Source organism: Rhinatrema bivittatum, chromosome 6 (assembly GCF_901001135.1).
Source record: "Rhinatrema bivittatum chromosome 6, aRhiBiv1.1, whole genome shotgun sequence".
In the NCBI taxonomy this organism is placed as follows: Eukaryota; Metazoa; Chordata; class Amphibia; order Gymnophiona; family Rhinatrematidae; genus Rhinatrema; species Rhinatrema bivittatum.
The window spans coordinates 182,719,265-182,746,601 of record NC_042620.1 but is presented as its reverse complement, the minus strand read 5'-3'; the positions used below and the strand labels follow the sequence as shown (position 1 = coordinate 182,746,601).

General features: G+C 43.7%; 1 protein-coding gene across 2 annotated transcripts in view; it reads left to right on the top strand.

Moving 5' to 3' along the window:
* ALS2 (alsin Rho guanine nucleotide exchange factor ALS2) overlaps positions 1 to 27,337 on the top strand; it is a 282,347-nt gene that overhangs the window by 95,978 nt on the left and 159,032 nt on the right. For both annotated transcript variants that reach the window (XM_029606273.1, XM_029606274.1), the window contains exons 7-11: positions 8,094 to 8,190; positions 15,812 to 15,889; positions 18,185 to 18,364; positions 20,447 to 20,618; positions 21,968 to 22,148. In XM_029606273.1, the coding sequence (XP_029462133.1) occupies positions 8,094 to 8,190; positions 15,812 to 15,889; positions 18,185 to 18,364; positions 20,447 to 20,618; positions 21,968 to 22,148 (708 nt within the window). The remainder of the gene's footprint in view (positions 1 to 8,093; positions 8,191 to 15,811; positions 15,890 to 18,184; positions 18,365 to 20,446; positions 20,619 to 21,967; positions 22,149 to 27,337) is intronic.

The window sequence follows — 27,337 nt, the reverse complement described above, 5'->3', positions numbered from 1 at the left end:
TTATGGAATTTCTGGAATCCAAATTGGTATTGATAGTGTGCAAAGTTTGTCCAAAAATTTAGCTAACTGTTTCAATACATTTTCTGTTACTTTTGCTAGAAATGACAGGGATGAGATGGCACGGTAGTTTTTGATATTAGTTTTTTAATATAGGGTGAAATGTAATTCACTTCATGGAATCAGATAGGATACTCTTAGATAAGGAGGAGTTGTCAAATTTAATTATGAATTCTGTGATATCATGCCAGATTAATTTCAAATGGAAATGGTTCTCTGCATGGTTTCAACAAAGTTCCTTGAATCCATTTGCATGCGAACCCAAAGATTTACTGAGCTTTTTACTCTTTCTTCATGCTTCAGGATTTAGCATCTCATCAGTGAGAGTTCATCTCAGTGCCATAGTGGCTTACAATGCTCAAGTCAAGTGTAAGCCAATCTCCTCCCATCCATTAGTTTCAAAGTTCATGAAAGACTTTTGGCACACTAAACTTCTAGCTGTGAAACCACCTGTTCCATAGTTCTGGCACAGCTGATGAAGCCACCATTTGAACCATTAGAAACTTGAGACGCTGATTCCAATGTGGAAAGTAATATTCTTTGTTGCAATAATATCAGTCAGAAGAGTCAACGAGCTTCAAACCTTAGTTCTTTATCTACCTTATATGCAGTTCTTCCACAATAGGTTACTCCACACCCATCCAAAGTTTCTACCAAAGTAGTATCTGCTTTTTTTTTTCTTTTTCAAATTTTATTTTACTAGCAACACAACAGCATTACACAGAGCAAGGATATCCACAAGCCATCAAATGTCAGCTTTCCATACTAGGCCATCATGTTATTATACGTTCTTCCCGAAGCCACATTCATGAGACGATGAAAAGCTCTTCATGCTTTAGACTGTAAAAGAACAAGCTTGCTTTAAATGAAGGACTCTGCCACATCAGCAGGCTTTTAAACTATTAGTCTCTTACAAACCTAACAGACCAAATGTATATTATGCAATTGGCTAGCATGCTATATGCTATCAGGACTATATGCTATCAGGCCTACAAATTACCAGGTTAGAGCCATGGCTACATCAATGCTTCATTTGTAAACCAAACCTCTTAGATATCTGCAAAGTTGCAACATAGTCATCAGTACACACCTTTGTGACCCATTACTGTCTATACAATCTCTCCAAGAGTAACAGCAAATTCGGATAAGCAATTTTGCATAGCCTGTTCACCTAGTAGCCTACTGTCCATGTTGGGATCAGGATTGCTTATTCAGTAAATGCTGTGCTGCAACTCTCAGCTTAAGACTCCCACATGCAGTGGCTAATTCAGCTCTGTTTATCGATTGTAAAAAAACAAGTTTGCTTACTGTAAACAGTTTACCATAGACAGCAGGATGAATTAGCAATACTAAATACCCATATGCCTCTATGGAGAGTCAACTACCTAGCTAGAATTAGTTCTCAAATCGACTGAGGGGGCTCACACGGCAACATCTGAACAGAAATTCCTGCACATGCTCAGTACAGCAAAAGCTCTACTAGCTGAGAGGTCTGTTCAGTGCTGCCTGATGATGTCATCCACTTGTAATGACTAGTTCTATCTACGGAAAACACCATTTACAGTAAGCAAGTTTGCTGTTTCAGAGGTAAGGCTTCATTTGGTAGAACGGAGGGTTTAAGGGCAGAAGAAATGCATCATGCAGATGGGATCAGTTCTCTATCCATACAGCAAGTATTTGGGTGGATGTCTGTCCGTCCACCCTTATTTGGTCTGACAATCAGAAACAAGGTTGAGATTGCATAGCGAGGCTCTATAATAACCTGCTCCTCTGTACTAAGCATTTTTCTCATAGGCGTAAAACAGTTGAAAATCTTTATTATGTAGATCCCTAAGGCTTAATCAGCACTGCATCTTGCCTTCCTGTGGAAAATTGCCCTGAGTTCATTTTTTTCCCAGATCTCAGTTCTACCTGTGGAATGCAAATGGGACAATTGACAGGATCAGAATGCTGGTAAAATAGAATAAAGTTAAAATAAGTACTAAAACACACTTTGGACCTTTTTTCAATGAGAATGTAGGAAAGAAAAGCCATTTTATGACAAGACAGTTTGAAATGAGCAGTCTCCATCTGTAAATGTGCTTAGAGAATGCCTCCTGGGGGAATTTTGTCATAGCTTTCAAAAAAATACATTGCAAATTCAGTGAAATTTGCAAGTAATGTTTTGTATGATGATGGCAATCTTCTGCAGTGTTTTAATGCAGATGGAACCTTGAATTCAGAAAATGAGTGAAAATCAGTGTGGTTTAAGGTCAGCAAAGATGACATGTGATGAGATGCAAGGTGTGTTTTTTAAATTTACTGTGTCTTTATGAATTCTCTCAAACTTATGAAGAACTACTTCAGCAGCAATACTAAATGGAAATTTAATCTATTCAGTATAGACCAGAGTATACTAAATTTGTGTAAATAAAAGGGAGTGTGAGAGTGGACATAAGGAGGCCATTTTATTTTTTGTAATTTAGGATTGTATGTTCTGAGAACTTTCAGATAGCAGGATAGAGAACACATTCCAGACGGCTGCTGTGCTATTTTGACACAACCCACCTATTCTACTGAGAAATGAGGTTTCAGTCAACTATATTTTAAGGGTGTTTGCCTCCAGAACCAAGATGTGCCTTAAAACTTAGATTTCCAAAAAACATGAAAATGCTTCCAAATTTGGGGTGTAAAATTTTATTTTGCTTCCAAAAATTAGTTTTGTGATACTATCAAGTGTATCATTTGTTTCTCACAGAAAAGCAGGATGGTAGTCCTCACATATGGGTGACATCATAGGATGGAGCCCAATCACGGAACACTTTTGTCAAAATTTCTGGAACTTTGACTGGCACCTACTGGGCATGCCCAGCATGGCACTAAACCTGCAGCCAGCAGGGGTCCCCCTTCAGTCTTCTTTTTTTCCGCGCAGCAATAGCCACGTGGGTTAAGGAGCTCCACAGAGATTCCTGACAGGAATTTTCCTCACGGAATTACTAAAAACTTTCATACCCCACAGGGGTCCCTCCTTCGAATTTTTGACTCTGCGGTACTCTGGTAAGTTTTTACCCGTTTTCTGTCAATTCCTGTCAAGTTTGGCCCTCGCGGCCTACTGGCCGTCGACAGTACTGTGGCTAAATTTTTCAAAGGCCATGACATCGGGGTTCCGTTGGTACCCGGACTGTACGCGCACCATGTCCATAACAGACCCGCATAAAGTCTGTGTAATGTGTCTCGGGTGCGAGCATGACGTCCTGACTTGCACCAAAAGGTCGCAAGGCCAGAATGGAAAAAATGGAACTTCTCTTCCGTTCTCAAACTCTGATGCCATCCATTGCATCGACGTCATTTGAACCGGTATCGGCCACCGGCCGGTGACCGTCGAGCATCAACTACTTCTCGGCCTTCGACTACCTCTACTCCCCCTCAGGACTGAGGGGATCGTAGAGAAAAACATTGGCATCGACCCTGCAAGTCTCGGACCATCGAGGAAGGAAAATCTTTGACCTCTCCATCGTCCGAGCTGCCATCGAAGAAACCCCGTCCAGAAAAGGCACCGACCCTTTCTGCGACTGGGTTGCCAAGGCAACCCTCACCCGGACGGGTATTGGGAACCGCGACTCTGCCTTTAACGGTGGTCCCTCTGGCTATGCCTCTACCTCCTTCTTCCCTTCCGGAGCCGGGGCTATTTGCTCCAGGTCTCCATGAAGAACTGGACCGGATGGTTCAGGAGGCTATTGATAAGGTGATGCACCATGTTCTGGACCTACGTGCCCTCAACAAGTACCTCCACCGAGAAAAGTTCAAGATGGTAACCTTGGGTTCCCTCCTTCCTCTTCTGCAAAAAGGAGACTGGCTCTGCTCTCTGTCTCCAAGACGCATAAACACACACACTCCAAGGTCCCCCGGCGCCGAAATCAGTGCCAGTCGCGGAACCGACAAGCGATCCCATTCCGGCAGCATTGGCACTGCTGCTCTCGAAGATGGAAGCGCTCATAGCCGCTTTTCCACCGATGGATCCCGGGTCACAGATGGCTCAGGTGCCTTCCCTGCTTACCCTGTCATCGGGAGGGGAAACACCGTTCCGCATTCCTCCATCGGGAGTCCTTCCAATGCCTCAGCCATCGATGCCAATGCGCCCATTGGCGCCACCGATCTATCCATTGATGCCTGCACCGGTGCCCTCAATGCCTTCATCTGTGCCTCCAGTACTTCCCTCGATGCCTTCAGGTCCTAGATCAGGACCTTCAGGAATGCCATCGTCCCATCCTTCTTAGGTTCCTACAGGGACAGGTGCTGATCCCTATGACACCTGCACTGACGATTCATCTCAAGACACAGATTTACCATCGCCACCTTCTCCTACTGAAAGTAGGAAGTGTTCTCCTCCAGAGGACTTGTCCTCCATAAATATTTTGAAGGAAATGTCTGAATTGGTTCCCTTCCAATTACAGACTGAGCAAGATGATAGGCACCAAATGATGGAGCTGTTACAATTCCTGGATGCTCCCAAGGAAATAACCCCCATCTATTCACCAGGTTCTTTTGGATCTCCTCAAAAAGAACTGGGAACACCCTGGTTCTGTTGCTCCAGTCAACAGAAAAGCTGATACCACTTATTTGGTCCAGTCAGCCTCAGGATTCCAGAAACCTCAGCTGGATCACCAATCTGTGGTTGTAGAATCTGCTGAAAAGAGGGCAAAAAGATCAAAACCCCACTCTTCCTTTCCCCGGGAAAGGAACAGAAATTCCTGGATGCCATTGGCCAGCGTGTCTTCCAGGGATCAGTGCTTATCTCTTGGATCGCCTCCTACCAGCTATATATGACCCAGTACAACCGGGTCTTATTCAAACAGATACAGGACTTTGCAGAGTCCCTGCCTCAGCAGGCTATTGATAAGGTGATGCACCATGTTCTGGACCTACGTGCCCTCAACAAGTACCTCCACCGAGAAAAGTTCAAGATGGTAACCTTGGGTTCCCTCCTTCCTCTTCTGCAAAAAGGAGACTGGCTCTGCTCTCTCAATCTCCAAGACGCATACACACACATTGCGATAACTCCATCTCATCGCAGGTTCCTGAGATTTCTGGAAGGCCCCAAGCACTATCAGTACCGAGTGCTACCATTCGGCCTGGTATCTGCACCACGAGTCTTCACCAAGTGCCTCGTAGTACAAGCAGCCTTCCTCAGGACTCAAGATGTTCACGTCTACCCCTATCTAGACGATTGGTTGATCAGGGCTCCCACTAAGCAAGCTGCTCTGTCGTCCCTACATGTTACTTTACACACTCTGATTTTGCTAGGATTTCTCGTCAACTATGCAAAATCCTGCTTAGTTCCATCTCAAACTTTATCATTCATAGGGGCAGACTTTGGATACCTTGCAGGCAAAGGCATTTCTGCCTCGACAGCGAGCTCTCACTCTCATCTCTCTCGCACACCAGCTACAGTCTCAGCACTGCATGCCAATTCCTCATCCTGCTGGGACACATGGTGTCCTCAGTGCAGGTTACCCCAATGGCTCGCTTGGCCATGAGTCATGCAGTGGACTCTGAGGTCACAATGGACTCAGTCCGTCCAACCTCTATTGACCACTGTCCACATCACCGACTCACTTCGTCAGTCTCTAGCCTGCTGGAAAAATCAGATCAATCTCCTCCAAGGCCTTACCCTTCCAGGCTCCAGACCCTCAAATAATTCTCACCACCGATGCTTCCAACCTCAGTTGGGGAGCCCATGTCGCCGATTTGCAGGCACAAGGAACTTGGTCTCCAGAGGAAGCCAAACACCAAATCAATTTACTGGAGCTGCGAGCAATCAGATATGCTCTCAGGGTCTTTCAGGATTGCCTTTCCAATCGGGTCATCCTGATTCAGACTGACAACCAGGTGGCCATGTGGTACATCAACAAACAGAGAGGTACAGGCTCCTACCTACTGTGTCAGGAAGCTGCGCAGATATGGGCGGAGGCCCTCTCCCATTCGATGTACCTCAGGGCCACCTACTTGCCGGGAGTGGACAATGTGTTGGTGGACAACCTAAGTCGCGCTTTCCATCCTTACGAGTGGTCCCTCAACCCCACAGTAGCGGACTCACTCTTCCAATGTTGGGGTTATCCTCGCATAGACCTCTTTGCGTCACCTCAAAACCGCAAAGTAGAGAACTTTTGCTCTCTCACTCACAGCCAACACTCTTAGCCAAGAGATGCGTTCTCCCTCTCATGGGCAACAGGACTCCTATATGCATTCCCTCCACCTCCACTTCTCTTGAAGACTCTCGTGAAGTTACGGCAGGACAAGGGACGCATGATCCTGATAGCACCTCACTGGCCTCGCCAAGTTGGTTTCCAATACTTCAGGATCTCTCCATTCGTAGGCACATTCCGTTTGGAACAGCCCTGCTTCTGATCACTCAGAACGACGGGTGCCTGCGCCACCCCAATCTTCAAGCTTTGTCCCTGATGGCCTGGATGTTGAAAGATTGATTCTTCAGCCACTTAACCTTTCGGAGCCAGTTTCCTGTGTCCTGATTGCTTCACGGAAGCCTTCCACGAGAAAGTCTTACCTCTACAAATGGAACAGGTTTAAATCATGGTGTTCTTCTCAATCCCTTGATCCCTTTACCTGTTCCACCACGAAGTCTCTAGACTATCTCTGGCACTTGTCAGAATCAGGTCTAAAAACTTCCTCCATCAGAATGCATGTCATTGCGGTGGCCGCCTTCCATAAAGGTGTCGGGGACGTTCCTATTTCGGTACAACCTCTTGTAACATGTTTTCTGAAAGGCTTGCTTCACCTCAAGCCTCCACTGCGTCCTCCGGCCCCTTCTTGGGACCTCAATCTGGTTTTGGGTCGGCTCATGAAACCACCATTCGAGCCTCACCAATCCTATGGTCTTCGCTATCTCACATGGAAAGTGATTTTTCTTTTGGCGATCACATCTGCTCGCAGAGTTAGTGAGTTACAGGCCCTAGTTATCTATCCGCCTTACACTAAACTTCTGCAGGACCGGGCAGTACTCCGCACTCACCCTAAGTTCTTATCTAAGGTAGTATCAGAGTTTCACATTAATCAATCCATTATACTACATAGCTTCTTTCCCAGGCCCCACTCCAGTCCAGGAGAACAGGCTCTGCATACCCTTGATTACAAACGGGCTCTAGCATTCTATCTAGACTGTACAGCTGCCCACAGGAAAAGCACTCAATTGTTTCTCTTTCCATTCCATCAAATTGGGGCAGCCTGTGGGTAAGCAGACTGTCTCCTCCTGGTTAGAGGACTGCATATCCTTTTGCTATCAGCAAGCAGTCATTCCGCTTCAAGACCGTGTTAAGGCACACTCTGTCAGGGCCATGGCGACTTCAGTAGCACACCTACGCTTGGTGCCACTTCCTGACATTTGCAGGGCTGCTACCTGGAGTTCTCTTCATACCTTTACAGCCCGTTATTGTTTAGACAAGGCCGGAAGACAAGATTCCATCTTCGGCCAATCTGTCTTGCACAATCTTTTTACAACTTGACGTACCAACACCCTTCCGCCTGCCCGTTAGGGTTCAGGATGCCCTCTACCAAATTCCACCCCAGTCCTTGTGCCTATTGCACATCTTGGGTACATTTGGTGCATTTCTCTGACATCCTTAGCTCGGTACTCACCAATATGTGAGGACTACCATCCTGCTTGTCCTGTGAGAAAGCAAATGTTGCTTACCTGTAATAGGTGTTCTCACAGGACAGCAGGATGTTAGTCCTCACGAAACCCGCCCGCCACCCCGCGGTGTTGGGTTCGTTTTCTTATTTTATTTTTCGGCACTACCTGTAGCTTTAAACAAGACTGAAGGGGGACCTCTGCTGGCTGCAGGTTTAGTGCCATGCTGGGCATGCCCAGTAGGTGCCAGTCAAAGTTCTAGGAACTTTGACAAAAGTGTTCTGTGATTGGGCTCCATCCTATGATGTCACCCATATGTGAGGACTAACATCCTGCTGTCCTGTGAGAACACCTGTTACAGGTAAGCAACATTTGCTTTATAAAACAATATTTGTTTCTTCTTTGTCTGCAGGCTTCAGCCATTATGCGTACGATGTCTGGATGGAAAGGAGGTGATTCGGCTGACAGCTGGTGGGCTACATTCCCTGGCACTTACTGCCAAATCCCAGGTAAGGGGCTAATGATTCCTCTTTGCTGCCATCTCAGGCCAGTGACTGAAAGCTTAGCTTCAGAAGTTCTTAAGCATATACTATGGGTCACCACCCCAGAAGGGAACTTTCGGTCATGCCACAATGGAACAAAAATGAGCTTCTAAAACAAATATGAAAATGTATCAGGCAAGGGTATGGATTAAATGCCCTGCTTCACTATATAGTGCAGACAAAACAGAGCAAGTGTGCATTCTCCTTGGACTAGTGGGATGAAGATTCCCACTTATGGGTGACATCATCGCATGGCATCATTAGCTAGATGCCTAGAAGGCTTTGCACATGTGCGATAGGTAGGCACTGCATCAAGCAGCCCTCAGCGAAACTCCCTATGCTTTTTTTCATCCATGGAATAGATAGCAGTGTTCAACAACAACTCCTCACTTCCATTAGGTTTTCTCTTATTTTTCCTCCTTGGTTTATTTAGCAATTTCTTCTTTTTCCTTTAACTTTCTTTAAAAAAAAAAAAAAAAAAAATTTCTTTCTTTTAATTTGGCAGAAGTCTTTTTTTTTTTTTTTCCCCTAGCCATGGCTGAGAAAAAGGTTAGGTTTCTAAAACTGCTCAGCTTTTAACTTAGTCCCTCACAAGCATTTACAGTGTATTTACTGCCTAAGAATGGACCATATTACTGTGAGTTGTTCAATATGCTCAATGGTGATTTTCTGCCAGGTTGCTAACATGGAACCTTTTGCTGCTGACCTGGAATTTTTTTGAACTTGCTTCCTTATCCCCACTGGGGGAAAAGTAAAATATGAAGGCTGCCACTAACCCTGATCCAGTACCTTTTTTTATGAAAATTACCACTGAATGTGCTCATGCAGGCCTCTCAGAACTGTTTAATAGCAGAGCTTCACCTGCAAAAATTTTCTTATACAATAACCAGACCTGTTTTCAATAACCTTGTCAAATTACAAGCTCTCTGATATGCAGAGACCAACCAAGGGTTTAAGTAAGATAAAGCCAAAGAATGGGACACACTCAGAAAGCAGATAGTAGTGAGAGTGAGAGCTGCAGACTGAGCAAGGCTTCTGTGTTTCAGTGTGTCCTCTGCCTATGAAGAAGTCCAGGAGGATTACCTTTAAAAATAAATAAGTAAATAAATAAAAAGGCTTGACTGGAGTACGTAGAGCTCATAATCCAGAGGCTGACATACTGAAATTCTGCCCTCTTAAGAGGGCCAAACAGTAGAATGTGCTGCCGCTGCCGAGAAGCTTCAGTGTCACCCCTGTGGATCTTTGATGTCGTCAATGAGAAGTGCATCTTGGCATATCTGTTCAGCTCCTGTGTGCTCAAGTCCGCCATCGTATTAGTGACATAATTTGCATGCAATGGTGACAGTGCATGTGAATCTCTTATGTATCTTTTGGATATTCTGAAAACCTGGCCTGTTTGTGGCTCTCAAGGACCAGAGTTTGCCACCACTGGCCTATTATATTTAATGCTTGACATCCCCCAGTAATGTAATGTCCCTGAAGACAATGGGGCTGTGCCAGTTCATCAAATGCATAAGGACCTATAGTTAATGAGGTTCCATTCATTTACCAACAAGAAGTGAAGACGATGGATGTATCGTATTAAGTCAAATCTATACTGGAGTTTGACAATATTCATCTGCCTTGAAAAAGGCAAAGAAAAGAAACTAGTGTGTCAGCTCCACCAGGCAAAGACTAACACCTGCTATATTTTACCAAGAAACTATTCTATTCCACCATGCTATCAGCATGCATATCTTCCCATTTGCTGCTAATGTTGCAGTATTTACATACTATTCTGGAAAAGACACAAACTCCAGGAGCTTTCTGAGCTTCTTTTCAGGTACAAAATGCCCTCAATATCCTTACCTTAATCTCTGATGGCATGTGTTAAACTTCTTGTCCTAGCTACATTTAATAACTTTGATACGGTTATCAAGGGATCAATATTGTCCATAGGAGCTTGCAGGATAGTCTGACTCAGAGCCTCAGGGCTCTATGAAGATATTACCAATGTACCCTGCTTGGGTGACAATCTATTCGGAACTAAAGTTAGGAAAACAGAGGACCTTTTATAATGTACTGTGCTGCAGACTGCATTCATTGCCATGCAGGAACAACAGCGGCCTGTGACAAAGTTTCAGCTGCCTTTCCAGAAGGAATAATCTTATTACCAATGTAAGTGATATATGGTGCTTTTTCAATGAAGAGCAACCCAGCAGCAAAAAAAAAAACCCCCAATGCAATGTGATCAGAAGCCAAAAAAACCAGATTTGAACATGCAACTAAAAATGTTGTGGTTTTTTTTTTTTTTTTTTTTTTTTTTTTAAATAAGAACATAAGAACATAAGAAAATGCCATACTGGGTCAGACCAAGGGTCCATCAAGCCCAGCATCCTGTTTCCAACAGTGGCCAATCCAGGCCATAAGAACCTGGCAAGTACCCAAAAACTAAGTCTATTCCATGTAACCATTGCTAATGGCAGTGGCTATTCTCTAAGGGGTAGATTTTAAGAGGCGCGCGAACAGCCTACTTTTGCTTGCGCATCAGACTCAAGCAAAAGTACGCTGGATTTTAGTAGATACGCGCGGAGCCGCGCGTATCCACTAAAATCCTGGATTGGCGCGCGCAAGGCTATCGATTTTGTATAGCCTGCGCGCGCCGAGCCGCGCTGCCTCCCCCCGTTCCCTCCAAGGCCGCTCCGAAATCGGAGCGGCCTCGGAGGGAACTTTCCTTTGCCCTCCCCTCACCTTACCCTCCCTTCCCCTACCTAACCCACCCACCCAGCCCTGTCTACACCCCCCCCTTACCGTTGTCGGGGGATTTACGCCTCCCGGAGGGAGACGTAAATCCCCGCGCGCCAGCGGGCCTGCTGCGCGCCGGGCCGCGACCTGGGGGGCGGGTACGGAGGGCGCGGCCACGCCCCCGGGCCGTAGCCACGCCCCGTACCCGCCCCCAAAACGCGGCCGACACGCCCCCGAAACGCCGCGTCGACCGGGCCCGCCCCCCGACACGCCCCCCTCCGAAAACCCCGGGACGTACGCGAGTCCCGGGGTCTGCGCGCGCCGGTAGGCCTATGTAAAATAGGCTTACCGGCGCGCAGGGCCCTGCTCGCCTAAATCCGCCCGGTTTTGGGCGGATTTACGCGAGCAGGGCTCTGAAAATCCGCCCCTAAGTGAACTTAATAGCAGGTAATGGACTTCTCCTCCAAGAACTTATCCAATCCCCTTTTAAACACAGCTACACCAACTGCACTAACTACATCCTCCGGCAACAAATTCCAGAGTCCAATTGTGCGTTGAGTGAAAAAGAACCCTCCCCGATTCTTATTTCTTCTTCTTATTTTTAGAATTGCACAAAACACATAAGAATATAAACAGATTATATGGCATGGAAGCTGGTCAGAGATATTCAGAAGAAGCATTTTAGCATGCTATACAAACTGACTAAAGAACATCTTGTCAGTCACTCATACCAATTCCAGTATTTTCCCTCACACTCTCCATAGCTATGTAGCTCATCTTTCAGCGCAAATGTGATATGTTCTAATATGAAGAGAAGGAATCATGGTGCATCTCTATCTAAATGACTGGCTGATTCATGTAATAACAGAAGCGAAGTGCCAGTGTGTGATTATCAGAGTGGTTCAGTTATTGCAGAACCTATGATGTCATCAGTTTCTCAAAGAGCAAGCTATGTCCTTCATAGGTCTTGGAGAATCTAGGAGTTCGTTTTGTCACCAGAGAAGGCATGGTGTATCTGATTTAAGGAAAGATTGAAGCTTCAGGCTCAAGTCCATGGGCTGTTATAGACCACAGCACCAAAGGCCTAGGACTGTTGACTGGTGCTAGGGTTGATGGCTTACACTCTGTATCTGGTTCCCTGGTAGGTGACATACAAGAGGCTTTTGCAGAGGGCTCTACTATCGAGATGGAATCTTCATTTGCAGAATTACAAGGTCAGATTGTCTTTTCAGGCAGAGGACTGACTTAGTCTTTCTTGGAGGCTGTTGGAGACCAGTCTTTCCAAGGGCATATGATTGGAGATTCCGGATTGGATTGTAGTTGCCACAGATGGTAGTCTGAGAAGCTGGAGGGGGGGGCCCTATGTCAGGAACAGCTGTCTCAAGGCTTCTGGAGTATGATGGAGGTGGCTTAGTCCATCAGTTGTTTAGAAGTGACCATCAGAACATCATTGGTGTCCTTTATTCCTCTGGTCAGGAGAAGAGTGGTGAGAATATAATCAGACAGTATTACAACAGTAGCTTACATAAACAAGCAAGGAGGGATCAGGCGTCAAATGGTTTTGCTGGAAGTGAGGGGATGGTTCTGGTGGGCGGAGCGGTATCTGTTGGCTGTGTTGGCTTCTTATATTGCTGGGGTAGAGAATGTGCAAGCAGATTTTCTAAGCAGGCACATGGATCCTGGAGAATGGGGGCTCACCCAGGAGGCATTCTCTCTCGTTACATCTGAGTGGTTGATTCTTCAGGTGGATTTGACAACCATGAACAATTCCAAGGTACCAAGGATCTTCAGTAACAGAAGGAAGTCAGGAGTGAAAGGTCACAACACTGTAGCATAGCAGTGGGCCCCAAAAAGTTCTTCTGTATGTGTTCCTACCATGGCCGTTAATTGCCAGGGTGATTCCTCACATGGAGGGGTGTTTAGGTCTGGTGATCGTGGTAGCTCTAGATTGGCCCAGGCGACCTTGGTTCGCTGATCTGATAAGACTTACAATATCATGTTTTCTGAGATTCAACCATATACCTGCTCTTCTTCATCAGAGTCCAATTTCCTTGGAGCAAGTGGATTGCTTTAATTTCGTGGCTTAGCTCTTGAGTGGAGAAGATTAAGAGGCAAAGCTTACTCAGAGGAAGTGATTTCTACCTTACCTCAAGCCAGAAAAGCTTCTACTTTTCTGGCTTTTGTGCAGGTGTGGAAAGATTTTGAGTCTTTGTATCAAAAGTCAGGGTTGTTTCCATTTGCGGCATCGATGCCAACCATTCTTGACATTTTGCAGAAGAGTTTGAAGCTGAATTTTCTCAAGCTGCAGGTAGCTGCTATTTCTTCTTTCAGGAGCATAAAGAGATGTTCCTTGGCAGCACATCCTAAGGTGCTCAAGTTGTGTGTGGTTTTTTTTTTTGTTTTTTTTTTGAGGGGGGTGTGAAGTATTTGTATCCTCCAGTCAAAGTTGATGCCCCAGTGGAACCTTAATCTGGTATTGAGTAATTTGTGTTTTTCTCTGTTTGAACCTCTTAGAGATGAGACCCTGAAAGATATAACTCTGAAGACTGCATTTTTAGTGGCTGTTTGTTTGGCGAGGCATGTTTTGGAATTGCAAGCCTTGTCTTGTAGGGATCCATTTCTCCGGTTTTTGGAACACAATGTGCCTATTCGGACGGTACCTTTTTTGCCAAAGGCAGAATTCCCTTTTCATTTGGATCAGGTGGTGCAGTTGCCTTCCTTCAGAAATTTGAGGTCAAGCAAAGGATCTCAATCCAAAGATCTCCATGTGTTGGATATGGGAAGGGTACTGTTGCATTATTTAAATGTGACATATGCTTTTTGCTAGTCAGACCATTTTTTTGTATTCAGTGATCCTAGGAAAGGGGAGAAGTCTTCCAAGTATTCTATAGCCAGGTGAATTTAAACAGGCCTTGCCAAGGATTTGGTGGTTCTGAATGGTCTTGAAGGCTCATGCCATGAGGGGTCAGGCGATCTCTTGGGCGGAATGTCAGTTGGTCTTGTTGTAGGACATTTGTAAAACGGCAGCTTGGTCGTCCTTGAGTACCTTTACTAAAATTACTGATTGGATGTTCAGGCATGGCTTCCCTTGGGACAAAGGTCTTACGAGCATGACTATTCAGTTTCTCTCCCAGGTTAATAGTGGCTTGGGTACAATCTAATAGTCTGGACTGGTCTTGTGCACAAAGAGTGAGGAAAAATTGATTCTTACCTGCTAATTCTCTTTTTTTACCAGCCTAGTCCAGAGACCCACCCTTTCTATCTGAAGACTGCTCTGTCTGTTATTGTATATATTCAGATTTGGTTTGAGCTTTCTCACTCTACAGTGAAGGATGTGGAGCCGAGTTTTGGATTCATGTTTTGTTTGTCCCCCTGCTCATTAAGGGGGCCATTATTTTAGCCTTGTTACAGAGTTGTTGGAAAGCTACAGATGGCACAATGCCTTAAATACATAGCATAAAGTGAAGCTTTGGTTCTCTCCATCTGCTGGTAGGGGAGAAAACCCAGCAGTCTTGACTGGTCTGATAGAACTAGGAAAAATAAATTAGCAGGTAAGAACCAAACTTTTTTTTTTTTTTTTCATTTTGATTCAACTAGTTATCCATTGCCTAAAGTCAATAATTGAGATAATTCAAATCAGCATCCCCTTACTGCCTAGAAGCTGACTCCTAGCACAACAGTAAGTTCTATCAATCAGTTCTCAAAACTCTGTTTAAAACACAGGTGGTTAAACTCCTGCACTCATCCAAATGGTGGGTTGTCTTGTGGAAGGTAGATGGGCAGGGGGATATCAAAACAGCCAGCTTGGAAGTCCTGGCATGCAGCTTTGTTCATCTTGATTGTCCGTGGAGAAAGTAAAATTGTATACCTTTAACTGATGTTCTCGGTGGACAGCAGGATTAACAGTCCCAGGTTCCCTCCCACCTCTCTACTCAGCATGCTGTTAATTTTGATTATAGATTGAGGGAGGTTCGCGGAGGGCTGCTTGATGCAGTGCTTACTGTAGTGTGGAAAGCTTTCTGGGCTTCTAGCCAATGAGCTGACACTCTGTATGTGGTGCTATGCAGTGATGTTGCCCACATGAAGGATGGTTAATTCTACTGTTCATGAATAACACCAAATACAGGTAAACAACTTTGCTTTTCATTTATTCCTTCAGAAAAATTAGAGGAAAGTCTAATCTGATCTTCTGTTAACTTGTCAAGATGTTCAATATAGAATACTATTAAACCATTTTTATTTGTTTGCTAGCAGTGGGTTTTAACCTTTTAATCGCAACTTTTGTTACAGTACAAAATTGGTCATGAATTTTATTAGAAGTGTATGTGGTAGGACTAGCCTGGGCAGTAAGTACTGTGCACTGCCATGTGGAAAGACCCTGGGTTGGGGCTTCTACTTCGAAGCTCCACGAGAGGAAGTCATGGTCATTGCTTAAGTGTGACATATAATGACTAGTTTAAGGCTCATGCATGCAAGTTTCTGGAAGGAACCCTGGTGTATGGCCCTCTGCTAGGACCGTCACCACAGTGACTGGAGTAAATGTAAGTTGGGACTAGATATAAAATAAGGGGAAAATACCCCCAGGTAGCTGTGAATAAAGGCTCCTGGCACCAGATCCCAGCCCTGGTTCCAGTTGAGCTGGAAGTACAAAGGAACAGAGAGAAACTATCAGATCAAAAAAAAAGTGGGGGGAATGAGTTGGAATATATATCTGGTCCACAAATAGAGGGTGCAGCAAAAAGAGAGGGTACAGTTCATTTGCAGTATGGTTATTTGAACTGGAGCAGACTTGGGTATTGAATGTGTGCACTTCTTGTGTGCATTTAGTGGTTTTTTTTGTTTTGTTTTTTTTTGCCTTTTACAGGTATACTCATGGGGCAGTAATGCCTTTGGCCAGCTGGGTCATTTTCAATCTCCAACCACAGTCCCTCGGCTTGCAAAGGTAAAAGTCACGTTGTCTTTACACATTTATTAACTGCACAGTGCAAATGAATTAGGATTCAGGGCAATTCTTTCAGGAGCTGTGACTTCATTGGCTGCTAACCAGCCTGTTCTTGTATTCCTATGCTTTTCACCAGGGAACCATTTAAAAAGTAAATCAGTATTTTTACAAACAAGTCTGTGTTGGTTTTTTTTGGGTTTTTTTTTAATCTATTCCTCCTCTCTTTGAACTATTAAGGTTTATACTCTCCCCTTTTTGACTAGTTTGAAAATTGCTCGGTAATCACTAAACAGTGCGTAGTGGGACAAAGACCACTTGTACTTTTACACACTGTCAGTCAATACAGTAAAGTGCGGCCGCGGTTACCCTGCTCCTAACCTGCTTTCTACCCACTTTTCGGCCGCGTTAGTCCAACCCGCGATACAGTATCCCCTTTAACCGATTCTTACCGCCTCTTTAAATCACCGGGTAACCCCTTCCGCCCGCAGCATGTATATTAGATGTAAACGATCGAATTAGCTATTCCCTCCCATACAGTAACACGCGCCCCGACTATCGCTTTTTTCCCTGCTGTTTTGCCACGCGTTTATCCTGCTAACTTACCGCCTACCCTTACCCCTGCGTTAGAGGCAGGGGGTAAGGGTAGGCTGCAAACTTTCCCCCAGCCCCTGCTCACCTGCCCTGGCCGCGTCCATGGGTGCTGGTCTCCGGGGCAGCCCCAGTCCTCTCCCCTCCTCCTGAAGCAACGAAAGCGGAAAAAAGCGAAAAAAAAAAAAGTTGCAAGAGAGAGAGGGGAGAGAGGACGGGCAATCCTACGCTCGGGATTGCCAGTCCTCTCTCCCCTCCTCCCAAAGCAAGGCGCGAAAAGCAGCCTTGCTTCAGGAGGAGGGGGAGAGAGGACTGGCAGTGTAAAGCAACGAAGCGACTTACTTTTTTGCAGCCCCCCTCCGGAGACGGACATCGGCGAAGACGACCGCGGCTCCCCTGCCTCCAGCTGCTCGCGAAGATGGATGCCTGCACGGGCAAAAGCGGCCCCTGTACGTGCAATTGGGCTGCTCAAGGCGTGACGTCACGACGTTTGGCGTCACGGCATGTGACGTCATGTCTTGAGCGGCCCAATTGCACGCACAGGGGCCGCTTTTGCCCGTGCGATGCATCCATCTTTGCGGGCAGCTGGAGGCAGGGGAGCCGCGGTTGTCTTCGCCGATGTCCGTCTCCGGAGGGGGGCTGCAAAAAAAGTAAGTTGCTTCGTTGCTTTACACTGCCAGTCGTCTCTCCCCTCCTCCCGAAGCAAGGCTGCTTTTCGTGCCTTGCTTCGGGAGGAGGGGAGAGAGGACTGGTAATCCCGAGCGTAGGATTGCCCGTCCTCTCTCCCCTCTCTCTCTTGCTACTTTTTTTTTTTCGTTTTTTCGCTTTTTTCCGCTTTCGTTGCTTGCTTCAGGAGGAGGGGAGAGAGGACTGGCAATCCCGAGCGTCGGAGAACCGTCCACTTCCTGGTACCTATCATTTCAAATGTCATTTGAAATGACAGATACCAGCGTGTCCGTGAAGCGTTAGGCCAGCGCACCCAGGATACTGTTTAGCGCTCTATACAGTAAAATGGGTTGCACGGGCCTAACGCTTCACGGACGCTTCTTAGGCGCAGCTTGCATTTGCAAGCTATTTACATACAGTATCGAGCGGTAGGTGAGCTGGACTGTGCGTGCGGCAACCGCGGGTGCGCCCGGCACTAACGCAGCTCTTCCTACCGCGCCTTACTGTATCGGCCTGTGTATTTGCACCAATTCTCAAAGTGAAGGTACACAAGGACTTTCACTTTGAAAATTGCTGCAGGTGCAAAGTATGCTCAGTCACTTGCACCTGTTTTTTATGTAGCTAGAATTTTACTTGAAAAGCATGTATAATGGTTTGAAAATGCAGTCTGTGATTGTATTTTTCCTCCTTCCTCCCGCTCCTGACTTAAACACACTCCCGGGAGCTCCTCTTCTTAGTGTGGCTAAATTAAATCTGCCCACCCTCCATGCAGTTAAAACAGACGGTCGACTTGACGGGTAAAATACTTTGAAAATGGACTGCACGTGTTTTATCTTTTGTTTTTCTTAAACTTTCTTATGCTGCTATGAGGTTGAACTTGTGCTGTGATTGAATGATAGTGCGTGTCCCAATTTTCCATGGGGCTCTGCAAGTGATCGCAGCTCACATGCAAGCAGGCACATTGCAGTTTTCCTATTGCTTGGTGATCTGTATGTTGAGAAGATCAACATTCGCTCTTTCTTACTTTTCCTCTTCCTGCAGGTGTGCAGTGGCAATGGAGTCTGGGATATAGCAGCAGGACAAGATCACTCCCTGTTCTTAGCGGATGGGGAGGAGTTTCAGCCTGCATTGTATTATGGTGGTCGGCAGGATCCTGAAGAAAACCAACCTGAAAACCATGGGCACGCACAGAATTCAGTGCTGCTACTGGCCTGTAGTAAGGTGAGCGCCTCCTCTCAAGTAGGGAAGAGGGATCAGTGGTGTTTGCAGTCTTTACTCATAAATGCTTGAGATCAGATAAAAGAGAAGATACTCAAAATCTAATTAGAACTTTTCAAAGAATGATATCAGATATTAACTGTGCTTAAATTTCTTAATCCACAATCTCTTGTTTGCAGTAGGCTAAACATCTTATTATTTAATAAGCACTTAAGGTTATGTCATCTTTTTCCCCACCTACAATTTACAGTTATTTTATCACGCAACTTTTATTGTCTAGCAAAAATTGAAAAATCACATCTATTAGCAAAATACTTATTAAAATAAATAAATAAATCTTTGTATTTATCTGCCTTAACGACATCTTTTCAAATACACCTCCACTGAGAAGAGTAATCATTCAAATCACCAGATGAAGTCTTGCAAAGAAAGACCCAACATTGGCAATGTTATGGCACCAAATTGTACCTCCATCAGAGGTCCAAATTATGAAAACCTCGGCCTCTGTCTTTAATCATGTAGCTTAAGAAAATTCACAATAGAGCATTTTGATACTGGGTCTTCAATGTCAAAATCTTTGTAATTGATAGATGCAGTCTTCCCCTAGGTACTGAAATATTTTTTATTTTCCCTGTCTTTTTTTAATTGTTTTGAAAACTTATTAAGCAGGACCCACAGTTTGTCAGAATTTTGCAGTGCATGTTGTGGAATTTTCCTCTGGTTGCAGGATTGTAGCAAATTGCTTCCCCCACCCCCAACCAGGCTAGTTCAGCCGCTGCTGCTCCAAAGGAAGAGAGTGTGATTGGGGAAAAGTCTGAGTGAGACAAAAGGAAGGAGAGGGAGGGATGAAAGGTTGGTGGGATGAGGCTTAGGGTCCCTACTATTTTTTTAAAGGAAAATATTTTCTTTTTTAAAAAAATATAAACTGTATGAAATGTATACAAATTATACCATAGAACTGCCAAAATGTTGCTAATGCTTGTCATAGAATCTACCCGTGAGCTCCTGCAGAAGTACATGTACAATACCAAGTGTGCATGAGTGCAAACAGGAATCGGTCAGTACAAATCCATAAAAGATTGTATGTGTTTACAATTTGTGTACAATTTGTTTTAAAACCTGCTTTCTAACTTTTCATGCCTCTAAAATTTTGACCCAACTTTGCTTATATTTATTTATTTATTTAAAAACGTTTCTATACCGTTGCTAAGTTAAATACCGTCGCAACGGTTTACATGTAGGCACATATTTAATGTAGGTAAAAGTGTACAATAGTACATTCTAACAGGTGCCGTCAAAGGTTCGATTACAATATATCATTAGACATACTCTGAAGATTATTTTTACCAGGAGCAAATGTATATGTGTATTGTTACAATGAGCATTAAACACTTGGAGATGTAAACTAGGGACCCTCTGTTATGCTACTTCAAGTATTTAAAAGTATTGGAAATTGTTGCCTGAGCCAGATCATCCGCCCTCTGCCCCCCCCTCCCCCCCCACCATGGAAAAACCTGGGTGTAGATCAAACCTGTTCTGGTAGTCTTGTAGATTTTCAGGATATTCACCATGAATATACATAAGAAATTTTGTATATATTGGAAACTTAGTGTATGTAAATTTATCTCATGCATATTTATTGTGAGTATCCTGAGAAACCAACCGACTGGAGTCAGCAGAACAGTTTAGGAAGTCCTGTGCTGGAGTAGCAAAACTTACCCAGTAATAGTGAATAGAATCCTTAATGTAAATGTTTGCAAACTGAAATAGGTGCTGAGCATGGCAGCTGTTCCAATAAGTAAAATCGCATTTTTAATATCATTTCTGGAACCATGCCATTCTAGCAAGTTTTCATGGCTGTCCTCAAACCCCTTATGAATGATCAAAAATTTTTGAGTCCTCACAAATATCGGCAGGCTTAGTCTCCTTAGATGTAGGCTGGTTAGACTGTACAGTAGCAATAAAGAAATCTAAAGGAAAGAGAACTAGTGAAAGCAGGAGAATATTTTGTGGTTGAAATTGGGGCAGGGGAAATGCTTTAGGGTAATAAAAGAAATGTATGATTGCTGATGTTTTCCTTTCTAGCTTGGCTATATAAGCAGTGTGGTTGCAGGGGGACACAGATGCCTCATCTTGGTGGACAAAAACATGATGGGATACATCAGCAGCTTGCATGAACTGGCTTCCACTGAAAGACAATTCTACTGTAAACTGAGTGAGATCAAATCTCGCATCCTCCGACCTCTCCTAGGTTTAGGTAGGGAGAAATCTTGTGGTTAAACGTTTTAAACCTTTTTTTTTTCTCAGATCATTGGAGTTCTGTAGAGTATTACTCTGTGGTTGTGTTTTGCAGGCTCTGTGTTGATGACAGGGTTTTTTGTTTTTGTTTGGGTTTTGTTTTTTTTTAATTTTCAGTGAGTTAGTGTTTGCCACCCTTAAAATCTGAAAGTTATCAGGTAGGCAGTTCTAATTAATTTGCTCCTTTCAACTTTAATTCTGAAAAATTCTGAGGTGTGCCACAGTCAAGATGGAGCCAAATAATCTCTCAAGCTATTACAGATACTTACTGTTTTTTTGTAGCATGAAAAATTTTGTAAGCCAAATGCCTCCAGATATTCAGCCATGTTTACTGCTCGTAAATTTTTGAAAACCAAGGCCATGGTGCCTAATCTTCCAGCATTAGCTAGTTTAATATCTAAAGCCATGAAGTCCATATTTAGCCGCTGCATGGCTTGGCTGTGGCAGCCGCTGATCCTGGGTGCACATTCAGCTGCTACCATTGAGCCAGATAAGTGGAAGCTGAATAAGAACCTCCATAACAGAATGTTAGGAATTATTAGGAAGGGAATGGTTAATAAAATGGAAAATGTCATAATGCCTCTATATCGCTCCATGGTGAGACCACACCTTGAATTCTGTGTACAATTCTGGTCACCGCATCTCAAAAAAGATATAGTTGCGATGGAAAAGGTACAGAGAAGGGCAACCAAAATGATAAAGGGGGATGGAACAGCTCCCCTATGAGGAAAGACTGAAGAGGTTAGGGCTGTTCAGCTTGGAGAAGAGACGGCTGAGGGGGGATATGATAGAGGTCTTTAAGATCATGAGAGGGCTTGAACGAGTAGATGTGAATCGGTTACTTACACTTTCGAATAATAGAAGGACTAGGGGGCATTCCATGAAGTTAGCAAGTAGCACATTTAAGACTAATCGGAGAAAATTCTTTTTTACTCAACGCACAATAAAACTGGAATTTGTTGCCAGAGGACGAGGTTAGTGCAGTTAGTGTAGCTGGGTTCAAAAAAGGTTTGGATAAGTTCTGGGAGGAGAAGTCCATTAACAACTATTAATCAAGTTTACTTAGGGAATAGCCACTGCTATTAATTGCATCAGTGTCATGGGATCTTCTTAGTGTTTGGGTAATTGCCAGGTTCTTGTGGCCTGGTTTGGCCTCTGTTGGAAACAGGATGCTGGGCTTGATGGACCCTTGGTCTGACCCAGCATGGCAATTTCTTATGTTCTTATGTAGGTTCAGGTCCTCATTAGCACACTTTTAACTGGATTGGGGTCTGTTGGCAGGTCAAATTGTGTCCTTGTTTGTTGTAGATAACTTGGGATCTTTAACCGCAGTCCAGCTGCTGCAGGACATGGCAAGCAAGTTTAGTAAACTCTGCTACCTGATTGGACAGCATGGATCCTCTCTGACCGGGTTTCTTCATGGGGCAAAGGAAGCAAAGAGCCTGGCTCTCCTGGAACATTCGAATCTCTTCCTGGACAGTTACACTGAGTAAGTATCTAACTATGTCTCTTAGCTGGTCACTGTAAGGATTCTCTGCTGACATGTAGCGCTGAATTAGCCATGACATGTGGGTGTTGTCATCTAACAGTGCTAAATGGATACTTCTTGCTTACTGGGCCTCTTGAGCCCTTTAGTCTTTTTTTCATTCGAGCTACATTATGGACATTTTTTCTTGATTTTATTTTCTTAACTCCTTTTGATGTTTTCTTACATTTTTCTATGCATTGTATTGCCTCAATGCCTCGATAACCTCCAAATAGCACATATATATCATATTTTATTATTTATGAATGTATGCCACCCAGAACTTGGGATGTTGTGGCTAAGAAATATTTAAGTAAATATCTTTCTGGCTCCAAGAAGGTGGCCCTTGGCAGCTTTAAGGACTGCATGTGTAGTAAAAAGATGTCTATTACTGATGGCCATGTCTCAGGCCTGAATGATCCCTATTGTTACCTCTGTGGCTGGTTGTCACAATGCATGCATAACCCCGTGCGTTTGCGAAAGCACCTCTCCTTGGAAGTTAAATGGCTTCGGGCTAGTTGCATACGCTCTTCCTCCTCCAAGGGTGCTGACGGTAGGCTGGAAGCAATAGGCACAGGTTTAGGACGGTTAGCCCCCACCGTAGATTTTCGTGGACTCTTAGCCTCCTGAGTTCGGTCGCGGATACAGCGGTCAATTCTCCCAGCCAATTCCATCAGGGACTCAAGGGTATCAGGCAGTTCACCAGCCACTAATTCGTCCTTTAAGTGAGAGTTGAGGCCCTCCATGAATGTGGCACGTAAGCATCCAGTGTCTCAATGTAGTTAGGATGCTAGAGTCTTAAATTCAATTCAAAAGTCTGTAAGCGGCTTGTTACCTTGCTGAAGATGAAGTAAAGCAGATCCAGTGACAGTCTGGCGAGCGGGGTCATCAAACACAGACTTTAAAAGTTTTAGAAATCCTTATAGGTCATTCAGCATAGGATCTTCATGTTCCCATATCGGTGAAGCCCAGGCCAGGGCTCGTACTTTTAGGAACGATAGGATGTAGGTGGTCTTTGAAGCTTCAGAGGGAAAGAGGGTAGGCTGTAATGAAAAATGCATACTGCATTGATGAACAAACCCTCTGCACATCTTGGCTTCACCCGTAAAGCGAGTAGGTGTAGATAAAGGTACAGTGGTCTGAAGTGTTACCACTGGTGACAGCAATTCCTTCACAGGAGGCGCTGAAGAATTCAGTTGAGCATATAACTGATTGAAGGCAGTAGCTAGGCTCTCCAATGACTTTTGTTCCGTGATTCGCTGGGCTAGGACAGGGATGGCCTGCAAGGCTGCGACCTGAGCCAAGTCCATGGAGTTAGCAATCTGTTGTGTTTGTAGCATTGTGGACCCTTGGTCGCTGTGAAGATGAATCTGCCCAGGGGGAGGGGCCCCGTGGGGAACCACAGCGATAGGCTGAACTCAGCAGACATAAAACAGATGGAAGGCTTTATTGTACTACTGTAGATAGATGTTGTGAAGCAGGAAAGTAAGGCACTGAGATCTGCGACGTGCCAATACGTTCAACAGGCTCGGATGTAGAATCTCACCCAGATGTTCAAGATAAGTGGGGACCCGTGATGCGGGCAATGCTGTGCCTGGTGGGTGGGTCACTCTTGCAAACATTTGTTTATTTCATTGTGTTCCTTAAAAATGTCTTTATGCTCTTTAGTGAACTCACGACCAGTTTTTAACTTGATAGCCAGCCTTGGCAAGCTTTCTTAGCTGCCTTGACTCACAACTTGAACTTCTAAGATCCTCCAATTCGGCTTTTTTACACATTTGTTTTGCTTTTCTGATGCAGGTACATGCTAGATCTTTCCTTCTCTTTTTCATATTTAGTTTTATATATGAAAAGCCTTCTTTTTTACACTTTGATTTTTTTGTTATTCAGATTACCCTCTGTGAGTTCATGATACTCTCTATCTTTCTTTTTATCAGGTATGTTGAATCATCATTCTCACACTTTGTTCATTTTACCTCACTCACTTTCAAATAATAGGACTAGGGGAAATTCCATGAAGTTAGCAAGTAGCACATTTAAAACTAATCGGAGAAAATTCTTTTTTACTCAGTGCACAACTAAGCTCTGGAATTTGTTGCCAGAGGATTGGTTAGAGCAGTTAGTGTAGCTGGGTTTAAAAAAGGTTTGGATAATTTCTTGGAGGAGAAGTCCATTAACTGCTATTAATCAAGTTTACTGTATTTAGGGAATAGCCACTGCTATTAATGGCATCAATAGCATGTGATCTTCTTAGTGTATGGGTAATTGCCAGGTTCTTGTGGCCTGGTTTGGCCTTTGTTGGAAACAGGATGCTTTGCTTGATGGACCCTTGGTCTGACCCAGCATGGCAATTTCTTATGTTCTTATATATATTTTGGGCCCCGGGTTTAACTTCAAGTAACTTTACATTGAGGTCCCCTTTATTCCCCTTACTCATTATTTTTCTGACACAAAACTATATATATTTTTCTGCTACATTTATATATACATTATATTTTCACTTCCTTTACCGGCCCACACTGCTGTAATTAAATTTGTTCTGTATTGTAGGGATCTGTTACCTTTTATTTATTTAAAGTTTTTTATATACCGACATTCGTTAAGAAAACATCACATCGGTTTCCATAGAACAATAATTGGCCAACAGGGCTTTACAATGCAACTGATAAAAGAACCTTATGATTGAACTAATCTGTTAATTCACATAGCTTTCATAATTGGTACGGATAACATTATGATTTTGTATGCTTCTTGCATATAATGCCTTTTGTGGACATGTTTTATGTTCTGATCTTTGTTTATAGGACAGATCTATTGTATTTGCTACTGTCCCTCCCGATGCAGCATAGTGAAACACAGTTGCGTGTCAGGGGACTGAGCCTCAACAAGTTTTATTAGGCCTCCATTTTTCAAAGACTGTGTTCTGGACTATCTTTGATTTGATGAGATTTTCCATATTTCTAGTTATGTAATATTTTATGTTTGAACGCAACCACCTTGAATGTCAATGTAGCACACATTTATTTTTGTCTGGTAATTTAAAGTTATCCTTATGCAAACCTTCATTATTAAACTGGATTAATGTTAGCCTTCCTTCTTCAGTCAAAAATTTTCTCTCAGAAAACACATTCAGAGAGATTCGATTGTTTTGAGTCATTTAGAAATAGAATTATTCATAGGGCAAATTGCAATTGAATAATAGTGTAGATTCAAGAGTGACTCCACTCATTATTTTATAGATCTCTCTCATATCTAAGTAATTTCAGTAATGATTCATGGTGTCCAAATGAGTTTTATAAAAGGGTGGATCTCCAGCACTAACACCAGAAGGGTTTTTTTTTTTCAATTCTTTATTTTCAAATTTTTGAAATTTTAGACAGGAATAAAACATTCTTATACAGAAAATCAGTAGCAATACAGCTAATATACATTTATTTTCAATATAATAATGACATCTAGATTATAAGTAAAATAATAGTAATTAGGGGCAGAATGGAGCATACTTTCAATGTAAATTTAATTTCATTACATATAATGATTGACTCGCCAAGCAGTTTACCAACTTTACTCTACTCACACCGGGACTGGGGGAATTATAACTGGGGATTGTCCAGCTAAGAATTATCTCAATTGTACTGGATCATAAAAAATATAATTTTCATTCAAATATCGAATGCAAGCCTTGCAAGTGTATTTCAGGACGAAGCGAGCTCCAAGTTTCAAAACCTCAGGTCGCAGCCTAAGGAACTCCTTTCTGCGTACCTGAGTAGATTTAACCATATTGGGGGAAAATCCATGCGGGACTGCCATAAAAAGATTGCCTATTTCGGAAACATAAAGCATCACATGATTTCTTTCTGAAAGAAAAGCGAACAATACTAACATTGATCTTCTTGAATTAATTTGAAGTTCTGAGGACATTTCTAATATATTTGTCAAATTCAACGATTGTTCTTGCTCCATATTTTGTACATTTTGCTGCAAATAATATGCTTTAACAACCACTGGGAGGACATTCTTTGGGATCTTAAGTATTTGAGTCATGTATGTTTTAAATAAATTTTTAGGAGAGATTAATCTCACAGAGGGGAAATTTATGATCCGTAGATTATGCGCCCGTAAAGCATTTTCTATAGACTCTAATCTTTTAGTAGTATTATCTTCAGATTCTGTTAATTTTATCTGCTTATTTTCAATCAGTCATTCTTTTATCCATGTCTTCAGTTTTATTTTTTTGCGTAGATATCATTTATGTCGTCATTTGTCCGTGTAATTTACTTTTTATGGGTAAAACAACTGCAAGCTTAAAACTAGAATATCTGAAATTGCTCTTGTATCCATAATACCAGTAAAACACTGGGTATTGAAGGATCATCATCCATCTGATCTGTGTTTTTTTTGCTTTGGCGGTACTTCATCAGCCTCCCTGCGGAGGGAACTTTTCCGCTGCCCTTATCAGTCACGAACAATGTTGGATTTTTGTCCTCTAAACACTTTCAGGATCGCCTTTCCAATCAGGTCATTCTGATTCAGACAGACAACCAGGTGGCCATGTGGTACATCAACAAACAGGGAGGGACGGGCTCCTACCTACTGTGTCAGGAAGCTGCGCAGATCTGGGCGGAGGCCCTCTCTCACTCGATGTACCTCAGGGCCACCTATTTGCCAGACGTGGACAATGTGTTGGTGGACAACCTAAGTCGCGCTTTCCATCCGCACGACTCAACTCCACAGGGACACAATATTCCAACGTTGGAGTCATCCTCGCATAGACCTCTTTGCGTCACCTCAAAACCGCAAGGTAGAGAACTTTTGCGCTCTCACTCGCAGCCAACACTCTCAGCCAAGAGATGCGTTCTCCCTCTCATGGGCAACCGGTCTCCTATATGCATTCCCTCCACTTCCACTTCTCTCGAAGACTCTCGTGAAGTTACGTCAGGACAAAGGATGTATGATCCTGATAGCACCTCACTGGCCTCACCAAGTGTGGTATCCAATACTTCAGGATCTCTCCATTCGTAGGCACATTCCCTTGGGAAAGGACCCGCTTCTGATCACTCAGAACGGCGGGTGCCTATGCCACCCCAATCTTCAAGCTTTGTCCCTGACGGCCTGGATGTTGAAAGGTTTCCCGTGTCCAGATTGCTTCACGG